At 36.2% G+C, this 27,258-nt stretch overlaps 2 protein-coding genes across 4 annotated transcripts in view; one reads left to right on the forward strand and one right to left on the reverse strand.

Moving 5' to 3' along the window:
• The window catches only part of dync1i1a (dynein cytoplasmic 1 intermediate chain 1a), a 68,295-nt gene extending 58,740 nt beyond the window's left edge, over positions 1-9,555 (reverse strand). The window contains exons 1-6 of one of the 3 annotated variants that reach the window (XM_084423775.1): positions 9,290-9,539; positions 8,180-8,296; positions 7,971-8,085; positions 7,381-7,468; positions 2,942-3,001; positions 951-1,066 (exon numbers count right to left, since the gene is read on the reverse strand). In XM_084423775.1, the coding sequence (XP_084279901.1) occupies positions 951-1,066; positions 2,942-3,001; positions 7,381-7,468; positions 7,971-8,085; positions 8,180-8,287 (487 nt within the window). In that variant the 5' untranslated portion in view covers positions 8,288-8,296; positions 9,290-9,539. Of the gene's footprint in view, positions 1-950; positions 1,067-2,941; positions 3,002-7,380; positions 7,469-7,970; positions 8,086-8,179; positions 8,297-9,289 lie in introns of all 3 variants that reach the window. The other 2 variants (XM_084423776.1, XM_084423777.1) reach the window with 2 other exon arrangements.
• Positions 9,556-10,967: 1,412 nt separating this feature from the next.
• Positions 10,968-25,332, forward strand: pdk4 (pyruvate dehydrogenase kinase, isozyme 4). Its single transcript, XM_084423322.1, has 11 exons — positions 10,968-11,543; positions 12,307-12,448; positions 16,167-16,238; positions 16,857-17,041; positions 18,007-18,096; positions 18,206-18,283; positions 20,342-20,418; positions 21,382-21,480; positions 22,433-22,543; positions 22,777-22,890; positions 23,579-25,332. Exons 1-11 carry the CDS (start codon positions 11,426-11,428, stop codon positions 23,720-23,722), a joined length of 1,230 nt encoding a protein of 409 aa, XP_084279448.1. The 5' UTR covers positions 10,968-11,425; the 3' UTR covers positions 23,723-25,332.
• The last annotated feature ends 1,926 nt before the right edge of the window (positions 25,333-27,258 follow it).

Raw genomic sequence — 27,258 nt, forward strand, 5'->3', positions numbered from 1 at the left:
GGTTTAATCAAACTTGTAGTGTCATTAAAAACAAAAATCCTCTCCAGACATCACTTTTGACCACTAATGTTTATGTAGTTGTCAATGCTGTCACCCTAAATGGGACCCTCACTATACTCATCTTATATTATCACACATCCATATTTTTGTTGGTAGATCCAATACTTCCACTTGAATGTAGTTTAACCACTTTTGATTATGACTAGCAGCTTCACAAGCTACAGTAGAGTTTTAAAGTGGTGGTATAATGCCCTTTTCACAAGATGTAAAATAAGTCTTTGGTGTCCCCAGAGTGTGTATGTAAAGTTTGAGCTCACATCGCTTTATACTTTTATACAGCATGTAAAAATTTTCACTGTTTGAGGGCGAGCAAAAACGCACCGTTTTGTGTGTGTTCCTTTAAATGCAAATGAGCTGCTGCTCCCGGCACAGGGGGCGGAGCTTCAAGAGCTTGCACTCACACGGACATGCACTGAAAATTTCATTTTTTTTTTTGCCTTTTATGTTCAAATCGGATTCAGACAATGATGGAGAGCCTCAAGAAGAAGTGACAGCATGTAAAATGCAACAGGACATTTCTGAGTGGTTAGTTGATTAATTTATGTAGCTTATGTGTAGTTTGATTAGCATATTCTGTCTTGATAATCTATAAATCGTGTTCAGGGGGGCGGGGTTTATGTAAATTCTAGGGTTGGTGATGTCACTAACCCTGGAGGAACGTGTGCAGTCCCAACCAGCAGTTTGTTGTAGCAATTTCTTTAAAAGCAAATATCTCCCTTTGCTTTGAACTTTGAGCGTTGTAACTTTGCAGATGTTGTTTATGCTCAAACAGCTGCATTACACACTAACTAAAGTTAAAAAAGTTAAATCATAATCAACCATCCCCTTTAAAGTAGCATCCTCAACACTGTAGAGTGCAGAACGTATAGAATATTACTGTAACGATCTACCTTCAGATTGATGAGCCGCTAGCGGTGTCTGAGTCTCTTTACAGTAGGAAACCAACTCTCTGGGCAGGAAATCCACCTGAGTTATCTTAGAAGGTCCCAATCTGTGCGTTCGGCGTCTGGGGAGAGAGAAAACGGCCTATGAATGTCCTGCAACCTGACACACGTGTGCACACACACTAGCATGCATGTTTAAAATACATACAGTGCATCACAAAGACAAAATACAATGTTACAGCCAATATGCTGTAGGGCTCATTATTCAGGTCTGTGAACAGATTGTAAGTTTGGATGACCCTCGGTTGACTGCTAGAACTAATGTTTAAAGCATTCTCAGTACATAGCATGGTGCATCAATCACTGTCACATACAGCCCTGGGCACACAGCTGGAGAGTGACCAGCTGAAAACACTTGAACCTGACAAACATAAAAGAAAAGCGGAATGAGATAGAGGGAGCGAGCCAGAAGGAGAAATGAAGAGAATGACGGAGAACAAGAGGAACAAAGAAAAGGCTGCATACACAATGGTACGCTACAGTACAAAGGCAGTGAAATACCACACACACGCACAGATATGTAAATGTAGATTATCAATGTACAAAGAAATGAGAAATAGAAATCAGAAGGGTACTAGAACACAATCAGTCTAAAAAAGGCCCGTTCACACCAAGAATGATAACTATTACGATAAAGATATAGTTCTAAAAATATTTCTATATATATAAAAGAATAGCAGAGTCCACGCCACAACTATAACGATATCGTTGGAACAATAAAAACACTGACAGCCAATCAGAATCCATCCTGCTTTAAAGAGCTCAAGCATTTAAAGCGACAGACAAACATGTAATGTAACGCACGCTTAAAATAAACGGAACGATATTTTCCGCTGGTGTGGACGCTAATGTAGTTATCCTTCGTGGTGTGAATGGGCCTTAACTCTGTAATATTATAATATTAATTCATATATTATTATTAATCAACATGCAGTTCTTTATATCTATATCTATATTTATAATTTCCTTGCTTTTTAACTGGTAACTTCTGAGCCTTTAACCATGTTTCAAAAGTTTTATGCTCACGATATACAGTATAAAACATAATACTTTCCTCTCAGGTCATTTTTATTTCAGTCTATATCTATAATAAGATGATTCCTATTAGCTATTCTAACATGAGTTGATTTGCATGACATTTTTATGTCATTAAACAAAAATATTTTCCTATACTCAAAGCAACTGATTGACCAATCAGAATCGAATATTCTATAGAGCTGACTCAATGAATGTCTTAACACTTGCAAAACTTAATTTACTGAATATGATGAAATATATACACTACTGTTCAAAGGTTCGGGGTCAATAAAACGTATTAAAAAAAATTACATTGCATTAAATTGATCAGTAAAGACATTTATAATTTACAAAAGATTTCTATTTCAAAACAAATGCTGTTCTTTTGAACTTGCTATTCATTTTAAACTGTGATATTTAATATTGTAATAATATTTCACAATATCTATGTATCTATGCATCTATCCATCCATCCATCCATCATCCATCTCTATGCTATGGATCTATCTATCTATCTATCTATCTATCTATCTATCTATCTATCTATCCATTCATCCCTCTAAACTTTCAAACAAGTCTTTGTCAAGCCAATTTTATATTGACAATGTTTGCTGTAAAAAGTATTTATATAAAGTAGTCATATTTCTTTGCATTACATATTTTCATTCTAAGTTATATTCTTTGCATTCTGCATTTTAATTCCACTTCCTTTTTCAAATCTGAATAGCAATTTTGCATGCTTAACCCAATTCCAATTCAATCACATTTTCCTGCACTAAATGTGAAAAAGCCAATACTGTAAGTGTCCAAAGAAATGCATGTACACATCTGCGTGTTGAAAAATGTTTGTACATGAAAAATGTCAGCAGATTTGCGTAAAAAAAAAAAAGAGAAAGAAAGAGACAGAGAGGAGGAGATACCCGAGCTCAGAGTCAGCCTGCAGTTGAAGAACAGAGGGGTCAGTGTCCCACTGCAAGGTCCTGGAGGGGGCGGCAGGGGGTGTCACGCAGGGGACAGGAGGGAGAAAACATGCAAGATTAACCTCAGCAGAAACAACACCATCATACACACAAACATAAATATCATAGCACACGCCATCAGACAACACGCCGCATGCAAGCCAGGAGAGCAGTGTGAAAGGACCAATCAAATCAACACAGGGATGCAGTTCAAAGCAATGCTAAGGAGGTTTAAGCGTCATGTACATATAAGATACTCATGTTTATGCACTTTTCCAAAGGATAGATGGTAGAACTGGCATGTATGATACGGTAGAAGATTAAAATGATGTTAAATTATTGGAGAACATGAGAACAGTCACTAAGTCTTTCTTAGGCTACAATATTAAGTATATTAAAGCATCTACTATTTACACTTATTGCAAAGAAAAAACTGCTTTTTTCACTTAGTGTGAATATAATCTATTGCTTAGTGCCTAATTCAAAGTATCATCTGATATTATTAGTGTGCCATAGTAATGCCACAGACAATACTTTTTTGTAAAGGCTATGTTCATAAGCTCAATATTAAGCTGACTAGAAAGATAAACAAACACAAAAACAGTATATGTTTCACAGAGTGAGATATACTGTACATTAAGACAGACGTATATAAACAAAACATTTCAGACATGACATGTTTTGGTTGGTGGCCAGAATATATTCTGTATTTATTCTATAAAAGCAGAACCCACAAAACCTGTAGGCAAAGCGTGAATATTTTATCCTATATATGAACAAGTAATGAAAGGGTGTTGACCTTGTAAACTTTTTTCCTCAACCTTCAGTACAAGTCACAAACATGCCTATTAATTTTTTTCCCCCACTAAACTTACACAGTCAGAGAGGTAGCGTGTCAAATTGACACTCTGTTTTACCAGTGATGACATTTAAAAAACCATATTGTCATTCACATCATTGCAAATGGCTCCAATTTAACCATGCAAGAGGAATTGTTGAAGTCAAGGCTCAAGGTGACAGCAGGCATCAGACAGTCACACCGGGGGGAACGACCTAAACTGCTCTGCTTTTTTCAACTGCCAATGAAATGCAGTGTGCGCTGACTTTAATAGCGGCGTGAACACAACCCCTCCAAAGGGGTTCATGAGATTCTGGGTTACGGTTTTGTTCGGATGCATACCTTTCATTGTGTGTGTACCTTTTTGTTCTTATAATGCCACTAGTGGAGAGTAAGAGTTGTAGATGGAGACACTTAAAGTGATAGTTCACCCAAAAATGAAGTCCAAATTTTCTGAATAGACTCAATTGCTTTATATGATGAGCAGATTTAATTTAGTCTTAAAGTGGTAGTTGCGTAGCTTTCAATGTAGGGAAAGAAAGTTCTCAGATTTCATCAAAAAGATCTTCTTTTGTGTTCCGAAGATGAACGAAAGTTCAAGACGTTTGAATGATTCAATGACTCACTCATAAAGACTTCACTTCTTTCATTACAGGAGGAATTTTACTGTTTGAAATTGAATTTGTGGATACCAAAGAAATGAATGAGAAGTGCCGTAAACTGAATCATACACGTTGAGCATTTGTCCGTGACTTCTCTTATAAAACAGCATTATTCAGACCTTATTCAGAACAGTGCCATGACAGGTATGAAAGTGAGGCTGTGAGGGATAGACTTGCCGTGTTTCCAGTGGCATCAGCTGTAAAAAGCTGTATAAAGCTCCTAGATTACTTACAATTTTCCACAGCTTATATTGTCGGGAAATTTCTAGGAAAGATATTTTTCCAGTGTTTCATGAGCAGAACAATCCAAAAACACATTAAATAACAGTACAGCCCATTGAAGAGATGCATGTCTGTCCCTCACAGCCTCGCTTTCGTTCCCATTAAAAATCAAAGATGGCGCTGCGGTGAATAAGGTCAATACTAGTATGCGGTTCCGAATTCAGCGATATACAATATACATATACAAGTCACTTGTCGCCACCTACTGGTGTAACGATGCAATTGATACAATCTTTATTTGAAGCGTCGTTACTTTCAAAATGTGATTTACTCTATTTTAAACGCTACCGTAGTGTTTATATCCGAACTATAAGCTTGTATCCTAGTACTGTGACAGCCTACTGATACTGTGTGGTTTAAAAGACTGTTTGTGAAGCTGTTTCATACTATGACTTCGACTCTCTCTGGCTCAGCAGTGGCGCCAAAGCAGATTTCAACGTTTGCTGTGATCGTAGTTTGTCAAAGGTTATTATTAGACATAGACGAACCGCTGTTATTTAGGAATAAGATCGCGTGGGTGTTTGAATGAGATCACGGTCTTTTAATGATTAATCGTGCAGCTCTAGCGGGCAGCCAATCAGAATCCATTCTGCCTTAAGAGCTCGAGCATTAAAAGCGTCAGAGGAATAAAGAGCGCGTGCTTCGAATAAACACAACAAAATATAGTCCGCTGGAGTGGAAGCTAATATGTGACCCTAGACCACAAAACCAGTCACATGGGGTCAATTTTTTTTAATTTTCTGAATAAATAAGCTTTCCATTGATGTGTGGTTTGCTAGGATAGGACAATAATTGGCCGAGATACAACTATTTAAAAATCTGGAATCTAAACATTTAAATTTAAAAACAGCTGAGGGTGCAAAAAAATTGAAACATTGAGAAAATCGCCTTTAAAGTTTTCCATTTATGTACGCGATTATGCTGCATTCACTCACAAAAATAAATGTTTTATTTACGGTAGGAAATGTACAAAATATCTTCATGGAACATGATCTTTAGCCTACTTAATATCCTAATGATTTTTGGCATAAAAGAAAAATCAATCATTTTGACCAATACAATGTATTGCTGGCTAAGTGGCTATTGCCACAAATATACCCGGGCCGTGCTACTTCTGACTGGTTTTGTGATCCAGGGTCACATATTGTAATAGTTCTTTGAGTGAACTGACCTAGAGCGGGACACCCCGTTACAACACACAGTCCTGACCTCGGAGCAAAAACAACTCACAAAAACCTATGTGACTATCATGCTATCACGAGGCAATGGTCCTGTATATCTGAAAATGAAGTCTTGTAAATTTGACTTCAGTCCAGTGACTGTTAGCCGAGCCCCCTGCAGTGAGCGATGACAGGGACAAATGCACACATCATGTGTCATGTGCTGCACGTCTGCATTACGCAGGCTTAATTACAGGCCAGAATCAATCAACCTTTCCCTTTCCACATGACTGCAGCTATCTGTCTAGATTTCAGAGGAAGAAAATGAGCCTGTTAACAACCCTCACTGCTACCGACACTGATACACTCTTGGCTGTTATTTTGTATGTTTTATGGTCAAAATCGATCATCTTATCTTACAAATATTTCTCTTACAGGCAGTTCTCTGGCTGATTATCATTGATAGATGCCCATTAAATTGATCATGCAGTCTCCTAAACTCTTCATTCAGTACCAGTGATATAAGGTTTTGTACCTTGTCCTTGAGACAGGCTGACGGGTGAAGTGGAAAATCAGAAATGAGCACTAAGAAACACACTACAGGAACCACAGACAGTGATTCTTACCTATATCTGTTGATCCCATATAAAAAGACAGAGAAACATGACTATCAGTCACACCTGTGTTACATCATAACTGCGTAAACACAAGCTATTAACATCAAAACGCTTCTAGTCTTCTAATCTAATACAATTATTATAAAAAATATATAAGCAATTATATAGAATTCAAATTATACTATATACTGTGTGTGTGTGTGTGTGTGTATATATATATTAGTCAAAATTTTGGGGTCAGTAAGATTTTTTAAAGAACGTGATATTTTTATTCAGCAAGGACTCATTAAATATATATAATTTTTTAAATGACAGTAAAGACCTTTACATTGTTACATAAATGTACAATTTCTAATAAAAGCTGTTCCTTTGAACTTTAAATCCATCAAAGAATCCTGAAAAAATATGAATCAACTTATAGAGTTGAAATCAAGAAATTTCACATCAATAAATATTTCTTGAGCAGCAAATCATCATAATAAAGAATCATGAGACACTGAGGACTGGAGTAACACGAATAAATTATATTAAAACAGTTATTTTAAATTGTAATACTATTTCACAATAATAGTGATTTTACTGTATTTTTTATTAAATAAAAGCAGCCTTGGTGAGCATTTGGTCACTTCTTTCAAAAACAATAACAAAATTTACCAAACCCAAACTTTTGAACAGTAGTGTATATAAATAATTAAAAATAATATTAATATTAAATAATATTAAAAACAAAGTGTTACTAAAACCGAAATTGTTACAGGAGAAATTTAGTTTGTTTCTCAAATAGTGTAAAAATGTTTATGTCTAGATAAATGGTCTTTATATATTTATATTGGTGAAATACCTGCCAGCTGCCGCTCCATCCACAGAGTCCTGGCTGCCCGTCTCGCTGGGTGTGCTCATAGACTTTGATGGAGACATTGGTGTCGGCACTGTGTAGAGACAAAAATGCTCTTAAATATTCCTTGACAAAAAGTTGGAAAATGTATAGGCTACTGAACTAAAGTCAATGCACAATTAGATTTCATTTAAAAAGGCAATGCGAGTATGGAGCCCATGTTTGTAATGTACAAGGCTCTGCACTAGATGGCGATAGTAGCAGAGAAGGGGATTACAACCACTCACAAAACCAACACAGGGGTGAGTTTAATTTTGGGTCTTAGTTTCCTCATGTTTGCATTAGGAAGTGTCTTTGTTAAAGCCTAGAGTACAGTAGACTACAGTGTGGTAAAAAGAGCAAAATCCAAGAGGCAAAAAGACTGTGGAAAGCCCACAGAATAAGGGATTTGGATGTAGTCCCATTCAAAGCCATGGAGCGAAACCAGAATATAACACAGCCTGATCTTGGCAAAGGTAAAAAGGCAACGTTCTGATGCCAGGCATTGTTGAGTGAGATGTATATTTCAGTGCGGTCCAGTGGTCTGTGTACTGTACCTAATGGAGGTTCGGGTGAGATTCCAATGCTCTGGAGGAGGGCCTCCGTCTCCCTGCGCTTGCGGTCCAAATCTGAGTCCTCGGGAACAGCTTCCGCTTTCTGTTGAGTCTCTGACTGCTCACGTTTGCAAATGCACACATACAGTATAGGCAGATATTCATGTTACGTTCTCACATTCTGAATGAGTCTCATTAAAATGTCATCTCACCTCTTTCTTCTTTTTTTCTTCCTCCTTTCTCTTTTTTTCCTCTCTGATTTGAGCAAGGCGCTGTTTCTTGCGCTCGAGTTCGGCTTTTAGGTCGCTCTTATCAGCCATTTTGTCCTGCTACAAAATAATTACACACCACAGACCCACAGTTTTGTCCCAGTGTAAGCAGGGCCGTATGGAGACTACAGTAGAACTATTTTTAGACTCTTTGTTCAGTAAAGGCAATTGTTAAGCATTCACTCCTGCAGTGAAAATTACCAGTTACAATTTGAAGGCCCATTTGTGTTTTCAACAGGATTATCCTTGTAATATAATAAATTCATGAGAAAACTAATTTTAAGTATTTATGAGGCATTCATTTGATCATGTAACAGCACAAATAACATAAAATAAAATAAAATAAAGAGGCCTACTATTGTTTATAGGGTGTGGCAGATGACTGTATATGAATAATAATTCTTAATATAATTATTGATTAAAGTCTAAGCTTTAACAAATGATAAATGCATAAATATGATGAAATGGAGTGGTAATAAAAACAAAACAATATCAAATGTGGAAGAAAAAAAAACTTTATTAAAGCGTAATTACAACCACATAAATGGCATAAAACAAACAAAAAAGGAAATACATTAGGGGGATATACATGAGATAATTTGAAAAAATACAAAAATACATAAAAACATATATTTTTAATGCAAATTTGCATGCAAACGTCACATTTATGATGGGGACAGGTGGTATTCAGGAGGTCCAGAGACAGTTGTAAATGGATGCCACATTATAGGTTGAATATCATTTATCATAATGCTAATTTTGCTGTCTTTATAGACGCATATACGCAATACAGAGACTTACAGAATAAGCTATTATTGAAATTCCAGTGATACTTCACAAATGTCACAATGATACATTTGAATGTGCAAATGATGTGGCTATTGCTAACATTGGGTACCAAAAGCACAATGACGTCATAATCCATATGCGATTATGAAGTCATCCAGCATAAAGCATGAAACACAGCGCGCCATTTCAACAGAACACACGTATGAAACCTCACAGATATGCGAGCATGAGAAACATGCATCCGGTGTGTGTGACACGTCCTACCTGCTCCAGTGTGGATGCTGCTGTCCACTGTAAATATGCTGTATCACTGCTCTGATGTACACAGTCTGCCACCAGCTTCAATACGACTCTTGATTTAAAACATGTCTGAGATTATATGGTACGATCATTTAGACAGGCAGCGATGCTGTTGGAAAGATTTAAGGCTAATGGCCTACATTTTATCAGAGGAGGCAGATGCTCAAACACCGCCTTGCTACCTCGAGATAACTAACAGATCCCACCTCGCTTTACCCCCTTCCAAATACTGTTAATATAGAAATAAACGAATACAAGACAACAGCGCCATCTAGCGGATGTTATATTGCATTGACGGACAAATATAAACATTAGCCGCTTTTCCACTGTCGGTCATTGTCGAACCACGTTAACCAAAAAACAATAATCACAATCTAACTCCATTAACCTTGCTGAGAAAAAAAAAATACCCAGCTTGAACCAGTCTAAAATGGTTAACGTGTCTTTTCTTTTGGTTTTAGTTGGGTCTCTCTCACCATGGCGCTCATCTTAGCTCATCTTTTTTTAAAGTGAACCCATTTAAAACCAGAATAGAGACAATCTAATGAGCATGGCTAATTTTAAAGTGGTTTAATTTTTTATTTTAATCAGAAAGGAATTCAAAAATGTGTACATAAAAAGGGTTTAAATAAATCAGTTTAGCTAAATCACTCATCCAACAACCGATATTAAATCTGAACATGAAAATACAGTGTTGGTTTCGATCGTTAAACACCACTAGATGGAGCCATAGTCCAAATGAGCAAGGTAGTTCCTCCTTCTGTCATTCTGCACCCTGCTAAAAATACCTTAAATCAGCCTAAAGATGGTTTGTTTGTTTGTTTAGGCTGAGCTTCAAGATGGTCTGACAGCCTAAACGTGCCTAACATGTAAATGGTCGCTCCAAAAAGCGATTTCGCACATTTTAAAAATAGGTCACTAACAGTTAACGTTACATGAATAACATAAATGTAGTAGGCCTATATTCTTTCTTTTTGATTCAACAGATCGGTTGAGCTTCTGTTTATGTTAGCTGATCAATGTTTAAACGTGAATAAAAGCCTAAATTAATCCTGTTCATCATATAAAGGGTCTCTTCAGAAAATTTTGACTTAACCGCTCAATTCATTTGGATTAGTTTTACGATCTTTTTTTATTTATTTAAAACAAATTATTAACATTTTGCAAATGACAGCAATTAACATTCATTCCATTAACATACATACTACTGACATTGAAATAGTTTTACGATCTCTTTATGAACTTAATTAGAAGCGTCAAAAGTGGTAGTTGCGTAACGTTAGCTGTCAATGGATGAACAGAAATCTCTTAGATTTCATCAAAAATATCTTAATTTGTGTTCTGAAGATGAATGAAAGTCTTACGGGTTTGGAACGACATGAGGGTGAGTAATTAACAACGGAATAATTTTTTGGGGTGAACTAAAAAATGTCCTTATTATATTGTATTAAATTGTGTAATTAAGGAAACAATTTACGGTTACAGTAAGTGATTTGTCCTCTCAGTCATAGAGGATGGGGAACATACTGTACAACACCACTGAAATGTCTCAGCCCCACTCCTAAAGACCTTTACTCTACATCCGCTGTGCGCATGCGTCAACAAGCAGGGCGATATAGATCTACAGCTTGTAGATAGCGATGCCCATTTCTGTTGCCTGCGCTAGGAACAGCATATGATAAAAAATCATACAGTACTTCTCTTTCTATAATCTGTATAATCACATGATTACTTTCTATCTTCAGATAAGAAAGGAACGAAATAGCTTGATATGTTGGTTTAAAATCTATTCGATTATATCTATGCTGAGTGGAGTAACAGTCTCCCCTCTCCCCTCCCTCTCTTGTTATGTTTGTACCCTGTTTTGTACCTTGTGCTGGCCAGTTATTTTGACTCAATGACAAATTAAACCAAATTAGAGCCATTCAGGAGGACTCTTCCATCCGATCACACCGGATTTCTGCGGAGATCTTCATTTTTACGATGAAGTAAGGCTGTGCTAGAATGTCAAACTTTGCGAACTGCGTCTGATGAGAGACCAGGACAACAATAACTCGGTGAGAACATTTCAGTATCTGCGGATTTCACTTGAAGATCAACATGAAGTTCGCCCAGATCATGCTGAAGAACAGCTCAAAGCTGAACATACCTAAACAGGTGGACAGATTTTCCAAGTTCTCTCCGTCCCCGCTGTCAATGAAGCAGTTCATTGACTTTGGTAAGTTGTTTACCTGTTTGAAATGGATCTAACGTTAATGGGACCAGCTCATTGTGGTGGTGTCCGAAAACCTAGTGAGCGCACTTACAAAAAGTACCATGACATTTTGACAGTAGGACACAATGTAACCGTAGTAAATAAACATGGGAAATCATTCAGTACTATGCATGGTCTATAGCCTATAAAAGTATAACTGCCCCATTGTATCATCATAGTAAAATACTAACAAAAAAGTTAATGGTATGGCATGATAACATGGTATTATGGGAATTCTATGGTGGTATAACATATTCAAATACCACAGTATTACCGTAAGTGTAGCATGGTAAATCCATAGTACTTTTTTGAACAGCCTACTTGCATATACAGCATTGTATGCATCATAAATGCATACTTCACCTGAATGCGGCTGTCTATATAGGCAGCTCACTAGGTTTTGAGACGCAACCTTTCTCAATTATTTGGCAGATGACAGCACATAAACAATCTTGTTTGTTGTTGGGAGATATATAAAAAATAATATCTCCTCCCCAAATAATTGTACAATTTTTGTTGTTTTAATAACTGTGTGTATATATATATAGCCTATATATGTATATAGGCTTATATCACATTAATCATCTTTATGATGAGTTAAGAATTGATTCTTAACAACCGAACATTGTTTATGTTCAAACTAATGTCTAGTTAAGCATCAAGCCAAAATATTGGACTGTATATCAAGAGTGAAATTCTTACTAACATAGTCCTGTCTTGCTCGCAGGATCTGCCAATGCCTGTGAGAAGACCTCCTTTATGTTTTTGAGGCAAGAACTTCCCGTCCGGTTAGCCAACATCATGAAGGAGATAGACTTCCTCCCAGACAAACTGCTCGGCACTCCTTCACTGAAGCTTCTTCAAAGCTGGTGAGGTCCATCACTGTACATCGGGCAGGGACATGTGCTCCGAATGCGACCAGTGTGATGAATCCCAGCCTACTGTAAACCACTGTAGACTTTCTGTTAACTGTTTACAACTTATTTGACATATATGACCTATAATGCACTGCTGCACATGACATATATGACCTATAATGCACTGCTGTACATGACTTAAAAAGAGAAGTGACCGTTAGAAAAGGATCTTTAAAGTTGCAGAGCACCTAAAATTGCACATTTAATCAAGACATTAAATTGTAGTTTGAGGGCTGATGATGACAGATTTCTCATCTTACTAAAACTCAATAAAATTTTTTTTTAAGTCAAGTCAAATACGCTGTGTCCGAAATCGAATACTTCCCTACTATATAGTATGCGTAAAACAGTACGGCAAAATAATCAAAATCAAAGGACACTTTACTATCCCATGAGGCCGCGGGAGGGGATATATGAATGGAAGTGAAACTGACGCATGTGACCTGATAATGACAACATGGCGGATGAAGTACGTCCGTATTTCATTCATACTACCCATGTTAATACTATAGAGTGTACTTTTTTAATGGTTGCAAAGTTCAAATGTAAGACAGTACACGGTTTTAGACACAGCGCTAGACTTTTATATGGAATATCATAACAGCATATTGAGTTTAGTATTTTGCGTATTTTGTTTACTTAAATCGGTAACACTTTATTTTACAGTGTCCTTGTTACATATACTTACCATAGTAATAACAGTAAATTATGCATAATTACATGCAAATAGCCCTCAACCAAACCCTAATCCTACCCTAACTCTATAGTAAGTACATTTAGTTGCTTATTATTATTATTATTACTCAGTATTTAAATATATAATTACACTGTAACAACGACACCTTAAAATAAAGTGTAACCCTTAAATCAACAGGCTAAAGTTTGTTTGTTTTTAGTGCTCATTGTTCATGATGATCAAGAATAGGTCAGCTCCAGACCGAATCAATTGAGCTTTTTAACAATAACTTATTAACCTTTAAAAATAGCCCTACCTTGAGCTACAAGGTTGTTAATCGACGGTATTGGCTTCTGTTGAAGCCGTCAGTCTGCATTATTTCAACTTTATTTTTTAAAAAATAATCATGTTTAATAGCGGAATGTTTGGAAAACTACATTACCCATGATGCTGTACAGAAAATTGCACCAATCAGAGAGTCACGACAAGCAAAATGCCAGAAAATATCTCGTTAGCTCATATATATCATATATATATATATAAAATCAACATTTTTAAATGCATATTTTAATATTTCTCCATCGTTTATAATTCGATTATACAGTTCGCAATGCTTCATGGGATTGTAGTTCTTTCCCTCACTACTATTTCTGATTTTCAAATACTTATGATTCACGAATGCTTTAACAAAGACGTTTTTAAAATTAGAAATGAATGGAAAAAATACTTCTGTAACTGATAAAGTGGACGGGCGCTGTTGCACTCCATTAGGGGGTGATGGTATGTTTCTATGAAGTATATTGCTGTTGGACATGTTTTTGTCGATTCAGCACATTGTTTATACCTCTTAGTAAAATCGCAGGATGTCACCAACCTTCGTCAGCAGTTTTTAGTATTTAGCTGCTATTCTATCAAGCTTGGATAGTTCAGGTTGGATAGTAATTTGTTTCCAGACAATATTTCTGTTTATCTAACATGCACACAGATATATAATGCTTCAGAAATTTGAACCTGAGGTCAAAGTCATTAGTGTTGTTTACATCATGACAACATTAGCATTGTTAACATCATTTTACACCATAAAGAAGTCAGCTGACACAGGCAGGCAAGTAACAATCTTTCTTAGTTATTAGCTTAACATAAATCAATTAGAATATTAGAAACAAGTTTATGAAGGTGTATGTCATTTTGAAGTTAACAAAAACACTGTATGCATGCAGCGCAGCAGGTACTGGTAGCAGGAGTTGTTGTTCTCACGACGATGTGGGTCGGAGTCTGACCTTTGTCACGTCCTGATCCCTTTCCCGTAAACTTTCCTGTCACTCAAGTGTTCTCTATTAAAAGCAATTGGCCATAAGTACATTTTAAATCAAAATAGCAAATCATGGGTAACAGATGTATTTCATTTGCTGACAGTTCTGAAAATAAGGAAAACAACAAGGGCTTTTATTTAAATATGTTGTTCGGCATGGAAAGTTTTTCAGTTTATGAATAAAACTTGTTTAACAAGTTCTGAATGGACAGAATGATTTATAAACTCAATTTGAGCTGTTATTGCCCTTTGTCCTACAAGGTTTGGCAGAGGCTTTGTGTTCAACAAGTCAACTGGAATGCTTTGAAAAAATTATGTAATTATGGGCATTATGTAAACTCTATGTTTCTGCTTACTTTGCTGATTTTGTTGTTAGAGGCTACATTTTTAAAAACGAAAACTATACGTGACACCGGGGACAGGCGAATCACAAACAAGCAAACATTCACACTTATGACACAAAATGATCAAAAAATGTTTTTGTTTATTATTATTATTATTTATATAAATTATTTTATTATTATTTTATTTTTATAAAAAAAAATATTTTAGTACTTTTTATTTAATTTTTCATTATTATTTACAGTTTTTACTTTATGCCTCTTATTAAAAAAACAAAAAAGAAGAAACAAGAAAACTACACATGACACAGAGGACAGGCAAAATACAAAGTTATTTGAAATTATGACATTTACTCTAAAAAAAGAAAAGAATTTTCAACAAAAAATATATTATTATTATATATTATATTACTATAATATATTATTATTTATTATTATTATATATACATTTATATAAATTTAAATGAATTTTTATATATAAATTATTATTATTATTGTTATTATATTATTTTTTTATAATTTGATCATTTATTCTTTTCTTACATTTTTTATTTTCATACAAATTATTTAATGCATTAATTTTATATAATATTTTTATAACTTGAATTTTAAAGTCTTATGTGCTTCAGAGTCCTTGTCCTCACGACTGTAGAATCTGTGACTCATGCTGAGATCAAAACCGGAGCTAAATGTAACTTTCAAATGTGTTCATGGAAATGTTATGCAGTGTCGAATATCATGAGACACCGAACACAAACAAGTGTGCACTGTAACCTTCCTAAAGGTCTGAAATGTAAACGAGTCCTCTTTGACAGTGCAGCACGCTGACACACAAAGCTGTCTTTCAGGTGGATGATAGTACAGTATGTCCATTGTGTCACATGACAGTTGTTCCCAGTGCAGCATGTCTCCCATTTACTCTAATCTTTAAATTATCCCTGGAAAACCTATTTATTCACCATTCAGGTTTCGTAAAGAAGCGATCAGTGGTTAGAGTAAAAACCCATCAGTGCTATACAGCTTCCTTCAGCCACTCAGACAAATGACTATATTGGCTTTGTTGTACAAAGGAAAGAACACACAGAATTACTTCATGTGTGCAGTGCATTATGGTTGTGTTTCTAATAGGGCTGGGTATTGGTAAAGATCTCACGATTCAATTTGATTTCCGACTTAATTCAGTGTGATTCTGATCTCAGTGTGATTTGATTCGATGTCAATTTATTTGGAAAAATTTAATTATAGTTTTGACTTTATGCCTCTTATTCTAACCCAATGAATTGAGCTCATATAGGCCCGTCTTGAGATAAACCCTGACTGTTTGTTCACTCTTAACGACAGGTATGCGCAGAGTCTGATGGAGCTTGTTGACTTTTTGGAGAAAGACCCAGAGGATAAAAAAATCCTGACTAAGTAAGTCCAAAATTAAAGAGGACCTATTATGCTTTTTACATTTGCAACATTCTTTGGTGTGTAATGTTGCTGTTTGAGCATGAAAAATGCAAAAAAAGTCACTCTAAAGGCAGTTATTCTCTATATCAGTGTCACTGTTTCTGAACTCCCTGAAACACCTTGATTAGTCTTGAGTTTTCCTCCGGGAACGAACACGTCACAATATTCCTCATTTATAATAATTCCTGGCCAATGCATAAGCAAACCTGACTCAGTTGCGTTAGTAGTGTGTTGCGGTTATGGTTAAGGGTAAGGTGACATTTCCCCAAACACACTTAAAGTTGTTGACCAATCACAAGACACTGATCCAGTTGACCAATCAGAGCACATTGCGCTTTTTGGAAGGAGGGGCTTCATAAAGACAGGAACTAAACAGTGTACAAGGTCAAATATGTGTCAAATGTTTTTTACATTAAAGCATGAAAACTTATTTTAGTAGACCCCAAAAACAAAGGACAAGGATTTTGTTGTAAAAGGACATAATAGTGATCTTACACAAGTTTATCTCATGTTTAACTTGGCTGCAGCCTGCTTTAATGACCTCTAATAGTGCGTTTAACTGGATGGCGTGTCTCTTAGATTCACAGAAACGCTGATCAATGTCAGGAACAGGCATAATAATGTGGTGCCCACCATGGCACAGGGAGTGCTGGAGTACAAGGAGGCCTTTGGCGTGGATCCTGTGACCAATCAGAACGTCCAGTATTTCCTGGACCGCTTCTACATGAGCCGGATCTCCACACGCATGCTGATGAATCAGCACAGTAAGAGTTCAGGATGTTTCCTAAAGCCCTGGCCAGTACATTTCTGTCTTAGCTGAAACAATAGACGAGAAATCTGCTGATAACGTAATGTACATTGTACTGAACTAGACGTAGACAATGTAAATACATTGAAACTAAAACAATACGATCATTTTAAATACTTCAAGTGAATTTAGGCATTGCAACATTATAATGTCCAGTTTGAAAAATGGATATTCATTTTGAGTTTTGCTAAAGATTCTTTTAACAATGTTATTAAAGCATTAATGTTTTTATAGGTTAACTTTTTTTTTTAGATGATGGCAAACTAAATGGGGGAAATATGCATGCACAGTTAAATATAATATTGACAGATGTACACTACCGTTCAAAAGTTTGGGGTCAGTAAAACATTTTTTCATGTTTTTTAAAGAAGTCTCTTATGCTCACCATAGCTGCATTTCATTTGCTGATACTGATATAGTAAAAACAGTAATATTATTACAATTTAAAATAACTTGTACATTTGAATACATTTTAAAATGCCATTTATTCCTGTGATCAAAGCTGAATTTTCAGCATCATTACTCCAGTCTTCAGTGTCACATGATCCTTCAGAAATCATTCTAATATGATGATTTGCTGCTCAAGAAACATTTCTGATTATTATCAATGTTGAAAACAGTTGTGCTGCTTAAAGTGTTTTTGGAAAACCTTTTTATTTTATTATTTTTTTTATTATTCTTTGATTTTGAAATAGAAATATTTTTTCTAACAATGTAAATGTCTTTACTGTCACTTTTGATCAATTTAATGCATCCTTGCTGAATAAAAGTATTAATTTATTTTAAAAAAACTCTTTCTGACCCCAAACTTTTGCACGGTAGTTAGTTAAGAATCATTAATATTAGGAAATAACCGATGTAGTACCCATATATCATGCATCCCTGCAAAGAAAATGTACTTAAAATGTGTGTTCATTTTAGCGTTAATCTTTGATGGAAGCACCAATCCAGCCCACCCCAAACACATAGGCAGTATCGACCCAAATTGTGATGCTGTGGACGTTGTAAAAGGTAATTAACCATGTTTCATGTTTTTTTTACTACTAAACTGCAAGTGAAATTGACATTGTATGTCCTACATTGGCCGACTCAAGTTGTGTCTCGCTCTTTCCCTCTCTAGATGCCTATGAAAGTGCCAAGTTGCTGTGTGATCAGTACTACTTGACTTCTCCCGAAGTGGAAATCAAACAAGTGAACTGTGAGTGAGAGCTTTCTCAAACTTTTCAGTCGTTGTGTGCTCTGTGCATGATGAGTCCTGAGCTGAACTCTGCAGTGAAGGTCTCTACAGTGTTATTTACAACACAGCCGATTCTATAGGTTTGAGGTGTTTGACATTGTGGGATGGTGCCAACAGAATGTGCTGGGTGGGGATTATGGGTATGCTGTAAAATGCCACATTCTTGTCCTGTATGCTATAAAACATGCCTGGACTCTTTAGTGTGCAATAATGCTAATCAATCAAGCATGACCTTCAATTTAACTTTGCCCTAAAAAAAGATACACTACCCTGAGATCAGTACGTTTTTATTTATTTTATTTTTAGCAAGGACGCATTAAGTGACACTAAAGACATCTATTTCAGATAAATGCTGTTCTTTTGAACTTTCTATTCATCAAAGTACCCTGAAAAAAATGTAGCCGTTCCTACAAAAATAGTAAGCAACACAACTGTTTTTAACATTGATAATAATCAGAAATGTTTCTTTAGCAGCAAATCAGCATATTAGAATGATTTCTGAAGGATCATGTGACACTGAAGACTGGAGTAATGATGCTTAAAATTCAGCTTTGCATCACAGGAATAAATGACATTTTAAAATAGATCTTTTTATATCATGATAATGCTGTTTTTAATGCATTTTTGATCAATTAAATGCAGGCTTGATGGGCGAAAAAATCTTACCGAGCCCTTTTGAAAAGTACATTTACATTTATTCATTTAGCAGACGCTTTTATCCAAAGCGACTTACAAATGAGAACAATAGAAGCAGTTAAACTAACAGTAGGACAACAATATGCAAGTGCTAAGACCCTTCTCAGTTTAATCTAACGCAGTAAATGTTAATCATTTTTTATTTATTTATTAGAATAGAGTTTCCTAGCAACAAAGAGCCGCGCTAAAATCTACTGGGAAAAGTAAACACTCACAGACTGATGTTCTCTCCTGTTGTTCGACTGCTTCTTCTAACAAGAAGAAAAAAAGTAGTGCAACTGTAATGTACAGTGCAATGCATAAGTTAATACACCCAAGCTAAAGTTGACTAAAAAGAGGAATAAAAAATCATATTTTGGAAATTGAACTTAATGCCTTAATTAAAAAAATTAGGAAAAATCCAACCTTTAAGGACACCAATTTTCTTTGTGAATGAATAATGTATCGTAAATAAATAAATGTTCTTCCTTAAAATACATGGTGCATAAGTTAGTACACCCCTATGTTAAATTCCCATAGAGGCAGGCAGATTTTTATTTTTAAAGGCCAGTTACTTCATGGATCCAGGATACTATGCATCCTGATAAAGTTCCCTTGGCCTTTGGAATTAAAATAGCCCCACATCATCACATAGCCTTCACCATACCTAGAGATTGGCATGGTTTTATTTCAGTTAGCCTAAAAGCTAGTTTGATTAGCATTGAGAGCAATGGGTGTATTAACTTATGCATTGCACTGTACATTTATATGTACAGCAAAATGTAAGATAGTAAAAAATAATAGTGTAGAGTATTTGAATTTGCTTAAAAATTCAATATAGTGTATATCAATAATAGTGTAGTGTATTTGAATTTGATAAGAAAAGTAAGCTAATATGCAAAACATTGAGTAAGTTCTTGAATCGCCTAATCGTAGACAGAAATAGCGCTTTATAATCTTATCACTGTGTGTCTATGGAGAAATATATTGGATGATATGATTTGCGCTGTATACTTAGTTACACATTGGCAAAAAGTTGGCATGGTCTCACGGTTTATCTTTTAGTCATGTAAATAGCAGTGTATTATTTTGTCAAGCAAAGAGAACCTACAAGGTTGAGTGACCACCGTTGCAGCTGGTCACCTGTTTTATCAACACGTAGTAACAAATTAGCCAGCATAACCTCTATCATGTGCTTCATAGCTGACTGTTTTGGGCAGCATGCCAATGTTGATTTCTTCAATGCATTCTTAAAATGATAAGTTCATGTGGGATGGCATGCTATGGCCTCGCTTTCTGGTTTACACTACTGTTACTGAATCAATATATCTGTTGTTATTGCAGTTAAAGGACCCAATGACCCTATACATATAGTTTATGTGCCTTCTCATCTGTACCACATGCTCTTTGAGCTCTTCAAGGTACTTGAATCACTTTATTGTAGCTATAGCCCACACACAATTAAAGTCTTATATAAACACAAGAGGAGAAAATTCTGTCATCATTTACTCACCCTCATGTCGTTCCAAACCTGTATAACTTTCTTTCTTCTGCAGAACACAAAATGAAAGATTTTACTAAATAGATTGGTGGTTACAAAACAAGAATATCTACAAACGCAAATGAGATTTAAGACTAATGACTTAAATTTAGGTCCATTCCCGATCCAAATTTATCGTACGGGTTCAAAAGACTTGGAATATGGCACACATGTTGGACAATTTTTATGGTGTTTTTTTGGGGCTTGACAGAAAATGATGCCTATATAACATCACCAGTGTTGGGTAAGTTACTCTAAAGAAGTAATTAATTACTAGCTACTAATTACATCTTCAACAGTGTAATTAGATTACTGTACTTATTACTCTCTCTCTCTAAAAAAGTATTGCATTACTTTTTACTTTCTAAATCACATATCAACCTCGACCCGTTAAACAATACAAGGATAGGCATGAAACTGCTCATTTAATTCTTTCAAATAAATAATGTAAAATTTGCATAAATTATTCTTGAACTGATCAAGTATTTAAAGGTAGAAGGTTACATTCTAAACACATTTTAACATTAGATGGGTGTTAAATCCACTATGTTTTATATATAATTGTTCTATTGTCTATAGATCAGAAGTAACTGCAATTAAATTACAGAAAAATTTAGAGTAATCCTTTACTTTTTCTAGGGAAAAGTCATTAAATTACAGCATTTAATTACTTAGTAATGCATTACACCCAACACTGAAGATCACTAGATCACTAGAAAAGAGCAGCATGAACATTCCGCTAAACATCTCCTTTTGTGTTCCATGGAACAAAGAAAGTCCATCGGGTTTGGAATGACATGGCCATCATGCATATGAAGATAATAAAGTTGTTTCTCCATAACAGAATGCAATGAGAGCGACTATTGAAACCCATGAGACCAGCCTGCATCTCCCACCAATCAAAGTGAGAGTTTCTCTTGGAAAAGAAGATCTGACCATCAAGGTGAGCTTTCTTTGACAAACACTCAAGCCCCGTTCACACCGCCAGCGACATGATCCCGTTAGAGCTGGCGACACGAGTGACAGTGGCCATTGGTGACAGAATGTAGACCTGTCAAGCGACAAAGTTCAGAAAAGTTTAACTCTATGCAAATAAGCCAGTAGCACCTCATTGCAGTACATGAGATCCAGGGGGCGGAGTTGGATCCAGATCTAAGGGGTGGAGATGGGTAGGTTTAGGGGTGGGTTTAGGGATCAGGGGGTGGAGATGGGTAGGTTTAGGTATATGTAAGGTGGGAGGAGTTGGATCTGGATCCAACTCCTCCCCCTGGATTTCGTGTTCTGCAGTGAGGACCATCTCAAATAAGCAGTGAATTTTGTGAAGGACAACCAATAGGAGCGAAGACTGTCAGTGGAGCTCACACGTCACCATCTCGACTGTGTCTTAAGAACTAATTTGACTAGAAATTAGTCATGTCTTACTTTCCTGATTCAAATATAAACCAATCTACGTTTTTAAGTAACTGATTCTACAAAGTTAGGACCAATCTTAAAGAAAAAATTGGATGACTGACTTTTATGACTAGTCTAAGCAGTTTCTGCAGCTGGCCCCAGGTCTTATGTCGAAGTCTGTTCCCCCTATCAGGGCTCAACTATGCTACTTTTAATTCTTTTCAGTCTAATTCCTAGTCAGATTGGAATGATATATAAGTTTTATGGGAAATATATCATTTTCAATTGCACTTTCTAAAGATATGGCCATGATGTGCAGTCTACCAATAACAATAGAACGACAAGCAGCGAACAAAGTCGCTGGCGGTGTGAACGGAGCTTTAGACTCACAGATTAACGGTTCATCAAAAGTTGAACATTTTATCTCTGTTTAAACTCACAACATGCTGGCAAGAGCTGTTAGGGTCAAAACATGTTTTGTAATGACTCTTGTGTTATTTTAGATGTCTGACAGAGGAGGTGGGGTTCCTTTGAGGAAAATCGATAGGCTTTTTAGTTACATGTATTCAACTGCACCGAGTCCTGTGACTGAAGACACTCGCAATGCTCCCCTGGTAAGAGCCACGGTAACACGGTGGTCTATTTCAGCACACTGTATGCAGATAGTCTTTGTTGTGCAATGTTACCACACGGTAAAACTTTGATCCACAGTCATGTTTTCTGTGAGCTTACAGATTTATAAATTACTAACAGTTCAGTCTGTTGTTTACACCAGATTAGTATTGTAATGCAGTTGTAATGTTTTCTCTTTTCCTCACACACTCACTATGGCTCGTATTCTTTGCAGGCTGGTTTTGGCTACGGTCTTCCTATTTCCCGCCTTTATGCCAAGTACTTCCAGGGAGATCTGCAGCTCTACTCTATGGAGGGATACGGCACATCGGCAGTCATATACCTAAAGGTACACATACAATGCTGCATTAAAGGTTAGATTCATTGGACCTTGTTTAATCCGTGACCGCAAACGGGAACAAACACGTCACAATATTCCTCATTTAAATAATTAATTAAAAAAGGGTTGGTTGAGTTAGTTAGTAGCGTGTTGAAACTCGTGACATTTCCGAAACACGCTGAAAGTGGTTGACCAATCACAACACACTGGTCCAGCTGACCAATCAGAGCTCATTGCGCTTTTCAGAAGGAGGGGCTTCATTGAGACAGGAACTAAACAGAGCGTTACTGACAGACTGGGAAGAGAGGAGCTGCAACAATGTCAGATATATGAAACATTATGCGTTTTTTGAATAATCAAGCATGAAAATCTATTCTAGTAGAACCCAACAACAAAATCAAGACTTTGAAAAAGGGCATAATAGGTCCTTTTTAAGGTACGTTCACTAATTTTGCGGTCACAGATTTAACGAGGTCCGTTGGCGAATCAGTCACAAAATCTGTCAGGACATCCTTCAGGAAACTCCCAATCATGTGGACTCCTATTGAAATGACTGGATTTCGCCCACGAAAATTCGTAGAACAACAGTAAATGTGACAGACCGCAATTTAGAATTTGGCTGAAATTCTTCTAAAATTCATTAATATGTTAAAAACGTTCAATTCACTGTCTATTTTGTCTCTTTGACCCTCTGCAGGCTTTGTCCACTGAATCAATAGAGAGGCTTCCCGTGTTCAACAAGTCAGCCTTACGGCATTATCAAACAAGCATGGAGGCGGATGACTGGTGCATCCCGAGCAGTGAACCCAAGAAACTGGGAAAGTACGAGTACAGTGTTTGAGAGGGAGGAGAAGCTCATATGATAACCATAAGGACTGAACTATAGTGGAGGCCTTGAGTTATTTTAGCTAACTATGTATGTGACTATTTTATAGCTATTTCAGATTTATGGAATTATCAAAGGGTTGATAATGGTCTTCATATGAATGTTACAGTCTGAATAACAAGGGCGTTTTTGTCTTCCACATCTCACATTGCGTATAACACACCACACACTTCATTTGCAGTGCTAACTCTTATAGTTTCACAGGACACGGTACAACATGTTAACTCTTCTGTGTCAGAGACTTCAGTTGAATGTACTGAAGCGGACTGGTTGTTTGAACATGTTGATTTCTACACATTACCACGGATTTTGAACTGATTCTGTAAGTGTGTTTTAGAGGATGTGAACTGGTGTTTTAGTCAGTGGGGCCAAGTTACCAGCTTTGTGTGAGTTTTATAGCATGTATCTCTAGCAAGAACACAAGTAACCAAGGCTTTATTTATTTCCTTGGTAGAAAATGCATTCACAATGCAAATATTAGAATGACCGTAGTTGTGTATTGCTTGATTGTGAGCTTGAAATGTTCCTGTAACAGTTGGACCTACTGTCTAACAATTCTTTTACTTTTAAATGTGAAAATGTGGTGCTAACATTGAGGCCAGATCATTTCTTAAACATATATTTAAAAATTCATTTTCAAAGTAAGAACAACAAAAGTTGTCATGATGACATCCAAGTTACTCCACTGACATTAATATAATGAAAATTAATAAATAAAAGATTGAGCTGTCACAAGGAACCGACAAAGTAAGTTTGGGCCCAGGTTAGTGACTATAGTGTTGATTTATTTAAAACTGGCTAGATGTTGATCTTTGTTATGTGTGAAGCTTTTTATGACCACAATAATTTATGTTATTTGTGACAACAGCTTCTGGCTGAACATTTCAGGTATTCTGTATGCAACAAAAATGACATGTAGCACTAGAGTAGTTTTTTTTTTTAGCATGAAAACACTGAAGAGGCAATATTTTTATGTTCATTTGCGTATAAATGAAAGATATTGTTGAAAGAATTGTCTCAGGATTGTGCAGATTTGCCTTTCTAGTTTTTTTTTTTGTTATCATTTCATTTTGTTTTTATTGTTGTTCTGTTTTAATTTAACTGTAATATTTGTAAAGTTGGCTTTTTGAAAGCAATGCGAAGGACCTGTATGAATTTTAAGGGCACTGAAGTGGGAGCAGCTGCTCTCTGTCAAGTGACACTCATCAAACTCCCGTGTGTGTTTTAGCTTCTAGCAGTTTGCTATCATGTATTTGCCTCACACAGAAATAGAAGTACTTAGACAACCTCTGTAGATCATTTGCACATTTCCACTTATAATCTAGAACTGACATCTACCATGTTGATGTTATTCATTCATACCTCATAAGCTTCATTTTTTTGCAGTCATATCCCTCGATATCTCCGTCCTTGTGAAATCACGCCTGCTTCTTGACGTGTTTTTAGATACACAATCCTGTATTCACAAAGGAGCAACTGTGTTAATGAATGCTCAGCACTATTCATGAAACTATTTCAATTTATCATTCAGTGAGTGAGTGCCATTTTATGTACTATTAAAACAATGAATGAAGAAAAAAAGGTTTCCTTTTGGTTTTATGTCCTTTTAGCAGAATTTAAATCTATGAAAACAGTCCAGTTTGGACATTTCTCAGTTTGGAGGGAGCATGAAGAACAGGCTCCTCTGAGTCCAGACCTTAAATTCATTGAAAGTCTTTGGGATGTGCTGGAGGAGACTTTACAGAGTGCTGGACTCTTGCACTGTCAATACAAGATCTTGACCAAAAAATGTTGTGATGTTATTTCCAATTGTGTGAAAATGATTCTTCATGCTCCCTCCCAGTGATTCTTTAACAGTTTAAGCCTGATGAATATTGACATTGTCATCCTGGAATATGGCAATGGTCTTCCTACATGTTTTTTAAGAAATGAAAAGCTACATACTCCATCAATTCTGAGTTGGTGTTTAACGATATAGTTTGTTGCAACTGTAGTTGTGTAGCCTGGGATGTCTCACAGAGCTACACTCTTACTTAAGGCCAGGATTTTGGCATAGATCCTCTGTTTATTTCTGGCCTGTTGCCATAGGACGGGAACAAAATGATCCGTCTTTTCTTTTACACGTCTACCAGTCTTTCCTAACAGCACTAAATCTGGTGGCTGTGACACCAGAGTCCTGCCCTCTTTGGAAAAGAAAAAAAAAGTGCTATTTTAAGAACCATAACTGCAGGCCTGTTGCCTGACCTGTCAGTCACTGACACAATTTCCCCTCTTTCTAAAACCACACAACTGCTGCTAGTAATGTCCAAAGGAACTACCATTTACAGTGCTTGTTGCTCTACATTGTGGACTTGATTATAAGATGATACATTTTAATGTGCTTAAAAAATTATAAATAATATAATAATCTCATTCAAAGCAAGATCAAACTAAAAGTCGGTCTATACCATTTCAGGGTCAGAGGTTCATTTGTTAGTGGCTGTTTCTCTTCTGTAGAGAATGAGTGGAAACAGGCTGTCTGAGGGAAAGAAGAATCATGCTTCCAGGTGACAGGTTGACTGTGAGAGGGTACAGAGAGATAGGAAGAACAGATGATGATTTACCCTAAACTTGCACAAAAGTAAGTTCGGGCCCAGTAATCACAGCACTCACCCTTAATACCTCCAATTAGTGCTGACTAGAATGAAAAGCCCATCTCCCCTTATCAAAAATAGTTACCAAGTGTGAAGAGGTCAATGACTTGAGGTCACTGATGTCCACAAACCTCCAATGTCACCGATTAAAACAAGCCTGAATCCTGTATTAGCGGATTACCACAGAAAGCCATGAGCTCGTTTATTAAATATTATGGCTCATAACAAGCAGCTATAGAGATGGTCGTCGGTCATTTTTCCACGTAAACTTACATTGTATAGCGGGGGATTAGATTCATTTCAGTGACTCGATTCTTTTGAATCCGTTCACCAAAAATATTCTTAAGAGTTTATTCATGAATCACGTCTGGTTCCATAATTACGCCAGTAGGTGGCGAAACGAGTCGAGTGAGTCATGTAATCCGAGTCGAACACTAAAACAGAGAAAAACAGGTAGGGCCTTCTTAAAAACCATAATTAATGTTATAGCCTATATTAGACAATACACTGTTAATCGCTGCACGGAAGTGAACGAGAGTGATTCGTTCAGCTAAAAGTTAGTTAAAAACTCGGGTAGGGAGACCGGGGATGGCTGTAACATTTTTTACCTTTCTGTCTATATCTTGGAGTAGCCTACTTTTAAGCCAGTGTGTTCAAAATGTGATTCAAACTAGTTACAAGTGTCTGCTATCAAATTATATTATCTTTGCAACACAAACAGAAAATGCATGGTTTAGTTTCAAACACGAGGAGTGAATTGTTACATTCACCCCATAGTCTGGGTTAGTTGTAACAAACCCTGGAGTGAGATGTAACATTATGATATCCACCGGGGTGATATGTAACATAATGAAATAA

The sequence above is a fragment of the Rutilus rutilus genome (assembly GCF_951802725.1).
Source record: "Rutilus rutilus genome assembly, chromosome: 11".
NCBI lineage: Eukaryota > Metazoa > Chordata > Actinopteri > Cypriniformes > Leuciscidae > Rutilus > Rutilus rutilus.